This window comes from Neoarius graeffei, chromosome 25 (genome assembly GCF_027579695.1).
Source record: "Neoarius graeffei isolate fNeoGra1 chromosome 25, fNeoGra1.pri, whole genome shotgun sequence".
NCBI classification, from domain to species: domain Eukaryota; kingdom Metazoa; phylum Chordata; class Actinopteri; order Siluriformes; family Ariidae; genus Neoarius; species Neoarius graeffei.
In genome coordinates this window covers 41373732-41380361 of record NC_083593.1, presented here as the reverse complement: position 1 = coordinate 41380361, position 6630 = coordinate 41373732, and the positions used below count along the sequence as shown (strand labels likewise).

The 6630-nt window shown below is 41.7% G+C and overlaps 1 protein-coding gene across 1 annotated transcript in view; it reads left to right on the top strand.

The window, feature by feature from the left end:
- Positions 1–942: 942 nt before the first annotated feature.
- Positions 943–6630, top strand: part of auh (AU RNA binding protein/enoyl-CoA hydratase) — a 95929-nt gene continuing 90241 nt past the window's right edge. Inside the window, exon 1 of the mRNA XM_060908111.1 lies at positions 943–1086. Coding sequence (XP_060764094.1) covers positions 981–1086 — 106 coding nt within the window. The 5' untranslated portion in view covers positions 943–980. The remainder of the gene's footprint in view (positions 1087–6630) is intronic.

Genomic DNA, 6630 nt, shown 5'->3' with positions numbered 1-6630 from the left:
TTGTTTAACTGGGTTCTCTTTATCTACTTTTAGGACTTGTGTGAAAATCTGATGATGTTTTAGGTCATATTTATGCAGAAATATAGAAAATTCTAAAAAATATATCATGACCTGCTCTGGCTGGATGCTTGATTGGGTGATGGGATGTTCGGTAATGTTCGGGAATCAGACACAGTCTCAGCATTTAAGTCTAGGCTGAAAACATATCTGTTTAGTCAAGCCTTTTGTTAATGGTGTTTATGAGGTAAAAGTGTAGATCTGGAGGGTCCTCAGACATAGAGTGTTTTGGTAAACTGGGATGTATGGATGCTGTCAGTCCCCACTCGCTTGCTCACTCGAGTTTGTTGACGGTGTAGTGGCTGGCTGCTTTATGTCCCGGGGCTCCCTCATGCCTGTGTTACCTTCTGGCTCTCTCCTTTTAGTTATGCTGTCATAGTTAGTTGCCGGAGTCCCTGCTTGTACTCGGTGCAATATGTATACTGTTCCTACTTATTCAGGTGACATTGGGCATACCTAACCACCTGTGTTTTCTTTCTCTCCCCCCCACCCCAAATCTGTCCCTCTGAGTTACATGGAGTCAACAGGAAATCTTTTGGTGGAGACGGTGGGGACCTCGACTGGCTATCGTAGCCTGCAGGGAATCGGCCGTCAGACATTCTGTCGCATGTCCCAGACCCGGTGAAATGTAACTGAATTGTCTTGGCCAGCCCTAAGGGTCCCATCTGCATCTCATCATTGCTGAGGAGTGTGCTCCCATCACCCAATCAAGCATCCAGCCAGAGCAGGTCATGATATATTTTTTACCATATTAACATGCCATTGTGTGTTATGCCTGATGTAAAGACTCTCGTCTCTGCGAGCCTACCACACAGATTTAATACTTGTCATTTTTAGGGCATACCTAACAACGTGTTTTCTTTCTCTCTCTCTTCCCCCCCCCCATCTGTCCCTCTGAGTTACATGTTGATTCTGGGATTGAGATGCTGGCCTCTTCTGCCCCTCGGACCTGCTTGATCCATCCTGGTGCCCTGTGTCTGGTCGGAGTTTTATCGCCCCACTCCTGTGAAGGACGGCCCCATGAGGACAGTTGAGGGTTATACCTGTTAAAACTGTTAATATTATAGTCAGGCTGTCTGTTGTTGCCCAAATGAGGATGGGTTCCCTTTTGAGTCTGGTTCCTCTCGAGGTTTCTTCCTCATGTCGTCTGAGGGAGTTTTTCCTTGCCCCCCTCACCACAGGCTTGCTCATTGGGGATAGATTAGGGATAAAATTAGCTCATGTTTTAAGTCGTTCAAATTCTGTAAAGCTGCTTTGCGACAATGTTTATTGTTAAAAGCGCTGTACAAATAAACTTGATTTGATTTAAAGTGTTCACAAACTTTCAAGCACCACTGTATATATATATATATATATATATATATATATATATATATATATATATATATATATATATATATACACACACAATCCCGATTCCAAAAAAGTTGGGACAAAGTACAAATTGTAAAAAATAAAAATGGAATGCAATGATGTGGAAGTTTCAAAATTCCATATTTTATTCAGAATAGAACATAGATGACATGTCAAATGTTTAAACTGAGAAAATATATAATTTAAAGAGAAAAATTAGGTGATTTTAAATTTCATGACAACACATCTCAAAAAAGTTGGGACAAGGTCATGTTTACCACTGTGAGACATCCCCTTTTCTCTTTACAACAGTCTGTAAATGTCTGGGGACTGAGGAGACAAGTTTAGGGATAGGAATGTTAACCCATTCTTGTCTAATGTAGGATTCTAGTTGCTCAACTGTCTTAGGTCTTTTTTGTCGTATCTTCCATTTTATGATGCGCCAAATGTTTTCTATGGGTGAAAGATCTGGACTGCAGGCTGGCTAGTTCAGTACCCGGACCCTTCTTCTACGCAGCCATGATGCTGTAATTGATGCAGTATGTGGTTTGGCATTGTCATGTTGGAAAATGCAAGGTCTTCCCTGAAAGAGATGTCGTCTGGATGGGAGCATATGTTGCTCTAGAACCTGGATATACCTTTCAGCATTGATGGTGTCTTTCCAGATGTGTAAGCTGCCCATGCCACACATACTAATGCAACCCCATACCATCAGAGATGCAGGCTTCTGAACTGAGCGCTGATAACAACTTGGGTCGTCCTTCTCCTCTTTAGTCCGAATGACACGGCGTCCCTGATTTCCATAAAGAACTTCACATTTTGATTCGTCTGACCACAGAACAGTTCTCCACTTTGCCACAGTCCATTTTAAATGAGCCTTGGCCCAGAGAAGACGTCTGCGCTTCTGGATCATGTTTAGATACGGCTTCTTCTTTGAACTATAGAGTTTTAGCTGGCAACGGTGGATGGCACAGTGAATTGTGTTCACAGATAATGTTCTCTGGAAATATTCCTGAGCCCATTTTGTGATTTCCAATACAGAAGCATGCCTGTATGTGATGCAGTGCCGTCTAAGGGCTCGAAGATCACGAGCACCCAGTATGGTTTTCCGGCCTTGACCCTTACGCATGGGCGCCGCCGGGGGGGGGGAAGGTTAGAACAATTCTAGGGGCCCAGCACTGCCATGGGGCCCTTTAAGGGGCTGATAATATGCTTTTAATGATTTTAATAAGACTTTTGAAATAACAACAATGCAATATTCCATCTGGTAAAATGAGCTAATTGAACAAGGTTGTCTATTTCTTGAGTTCTTCAACATATTGTCATTTAACCCTCCCCCTTTTGCGAAATGGTACGGTCCAGTTCTGGTAGAAGCGCGATGCGTTAAATCTGTGTACTGTGATCAGTGCAACGCTACTTGCTGCTGTGTTGCGGTGCAGTAGCCAGCCAGCCAGCAGTGGAGTGCGTACAGTCTATGATCACTAAATATAAAGAGTGGCTGTCAAAAACGTAAAGAAAGGCAGCTGAAAGCTGAGAGGGACCGGAGAGGCAGCCAACTGGTCACTCCGTTTTTCCCAAAGAAAGGTAGCTATCGCTCACGTGTGTTCAAAATATTAGCGAATGGTAAATGAACAGTATGAACGTGGTTGGATTAGCCTATCAAGAGAACACTTTTATAGTTTGTACAGTGACATTTTTTCCCAATTTAATAACTGAACTGACTTGTGTGATAAACAAGATGAAATATTACGTTATGCTGGTGCTAATAACTAGTGCTAATAACCAGCTTCATAACTAATGGGGTGCCCTAAATATGCACAGATTCAGCCTCAGGGGGACCTCCGCCCTACCAAACCACTGAACCCCCCTTTGGAGAAGGAGGTAAGCAGAAATACAACCCATAAATGCTTTAGGATTGAAGTTTTTAATGAGCGAGCGCCATATACAGTTTGCTAGATTAAAGTGTTGCTAATAACGGACACCAGTCAAGTGTTTGACATGGTTACGTGTGTGGAATGTTCACACATTCTAAACCATTGGTTTCAAATTGAGGAGCTGGAGAAAGTGCAGCACACATAAAAGAGGGATAGAGGTTACAACATATGAAGAAATACGTACGTAATTGATCAAACATATTGCCTTTTTGCAGAACAGTACACACAGCTTTCTACCTAACACATAACAATCCATGGGATTTCCATAGGTATTTTGATGCTGGGTAGAAAACTTTTTCTATGATTTATTAGCAGTCACATCACACATTTCACTACCAATTGTCCTAGCACAAGAAGGCATGTGGCAAAATCTTGAATTTTCATTTGTGATTGTAAATGCACCAGAATTAGTCACTGACCAGTTTTCATCTAGTCCCTGGTAGGTTAATACATAAAATGTAATAAAGTCACAAACTCAAGGTCCATGGGCTATCAAAAGTCAAATAATGACAATAGTGCAATTATGACAAAGGTGGGCAAAGTTGGGGGGCCCAAAATTCTAATCTTTCATGGGGCCCAAAATTTCTGGCGGCGCCCCTGTCCTTACGCACAGAGATTCTTCCAGATTCTCTGAATCTTTTGATGATATTATGCACTGTAGATGATGATATGTTCAAACTCTTTGCAATTTTACACTGTCGAACTCCTTTCTGATATTGCTCCACTATTTGTCGGTGCAGAATTAGGGGGATTGGTGATCCTCTTCCCATCTTTACTTCTGAGAGCCGCTGCCACTCCAAGATGCTCTTTTTATACCTAGTCATGTTAATGACCTATTGCCAATTGACCTAATGAGTTGCAAGTTGGTCCTCCAGCTGTTCCTTTTTTGTACCTTTAACTTTTCCAGCCTCTTATTGCCCCTGTCCCAACTTTTTTGAGATGTGTTGCTTTCATGAAATTTCAAATGAACCAATATTTGGCATGAAATTTCAAAATGTCTCACTTTTGACATATGTTGTCTATGTTTGTACTTTGTCCCAACTTTTTTGGAATCGGGGTTATATATATATATATATATCTCATCTCATCTCATTATCTCTAGCCGCTTTATCCTTCTACAGGGTCGCAGGCAAGCTGGAGCCTATCCCAGCTGACTACGGGCGAAAGGCGGGGTACACCCTGGACAAGTCGCCAGGTCATCACAGGGCTGACACATAGACACAGACAACCATTCACACTCACATTCACACCTACGGTCAATTTAGAGTCACCAGTTAACCTAACCTGCATGTCTTTGGACTGTGGGGGAAACCGGAGCACCCGGAGGAAACCCACGCGGACACGGGGAGAACATGCAAACTCCACACAGAAAGGCCCTCGCCGGCCCCGGGGCTCGAACCCAGGACCTTCTTGCTGTGAGGCGACAGCGCTAACCACTACACCACCGTGCCGCCCATATATATATATATATATATATATATATATATATATATATAAAAAATCTCATTATCTCTAGCCGCTTTATCCTGTTCTACAGGGTCGCAGGCAAGCTATATATAAAGTGTGTGTATGTGTGTGTGTATATATATATATATATATATATATATATATATATATATATATATATATATATATATGCACACACACATATATATATATATATATATATATATAAAATCTGTGTGTGTGTGTGTGTGTGTGTGTGTGTGTGTGTGTGTGTATACAGTGCCTTGCAAAAGTATTCATACCCCTTGAACGTTTTCACATTTTTCCACCTTACAACCACGAACTTTTATTGAGATTTTATGTGATAGACCAACACAGAGTAGCACATAATTGTGAAGTGAAACGAAAATGATAAATGGTCTTCAAAATTTTAAACAAATAAAAATCTGAAAAATGTGATGTGCATTAGTATTCAGCCCCCTGCGTCAATACTTTGTAGAGCCACCTTTTGCTGCAATTACAGCTGCAAGTCTTTTGTGGTATGTCTCTACCAGCTTTGCACATCTAGACACTGAAATTTTTGCCCATTCTTCTTTGCAAAATAGCTCAAGCTCAGCCAGATTGGATGGAGAGCGTCTGTGAACAGCAATTTTCAAGTCTTGCCACAGATGCTCAATGGGATTTAGGTCTGGAGTTTGACTGGGCCATTCTAACACATGAATATTCTTTGATCTAAACCATTCCATTGTAGCTCTGGCTGTATGTTTAGGGTCATTGTCTTGCTGGAAGGTGAATCTCCTTCCCAGTCTCAAGTCTTTTGCAGCCTCCAACAGGTTTTCTTCCAGGATTGCCCTGTATTTAGCTCCATCCATCTTCCCATCAACTCTGACCAGCTTCCCTGTCCCTGCTGAAGAAAAGCATCCCCATAGCATGATGCTGCCACCACCATGTTTCACAGTGGGGATGGTGTGTTGCAGGGTGATGAGCAGTGTTAGTTTTCCGCCACACATAGTGCTTTGCATTTAGGCCAAAAAGTTCAACTTTGGTCTCATCTGACCAAAGCACCTTCTTCCACATGTTTGCTCTGTCCCCTACATTTCTTATGCCTGTCTTTCAACAATGGCTTTCTTCTTGCCACTCTTCCAAAAAGGCCAGATTTGTATATGACTTATAGTTGTCCTGTGCACAGATTCTCCCACCTGAGCTGTGGATTTCTGCAGCTCCTCCAGAGTGATCATGGGCCTCTCGGCTGCTTCTCTGACCAGTGTTCTCCTTGCTCGCTCTGTCAGTTTAGGTGGACGGCCATGTCTTGGTAGGTTTGCAGTTGTGCCATACTTTTTCCATTTTTGAATGATGGATTGAACAGTGCTTCTTGAGATGTTCAGAGCTTGGGATTTTTTTTATAACCTAACCCTGCTTTAAACTTCTCCAGAATTTTATCCCTGACCTGTCTGGTGAGTTCTTTGGTCTTCATGATGCTGTTTGTTCTTCACTGTTCTCTAACAAGCCACTGAGGCCTTCACAGAACAAGTGTATTTATGCTGAGAGTAAATTACACACAGTAGGACTCTATTAACTAATTAGATGACTTCTGAAGGCAGCTGATTGCACTGGATTGTATTTAGAGGTATCAGAGGACAGGGGGCTGAATACTAATGCACACCACATTTTTCAGATTTTTATTTGTTTAAAATTTTGAAGACCATTTATCATTTTCGTTTCACTTCACAATTATGTGCGACTCTGTGTTGGTCTAGCACATAAAATCTAAAAAAAAAAAACTTTTAAGTTCGTGGTTGTAAGGTGGAAAAATGTGAAAAAGTTAAAGGGGTATGAATAC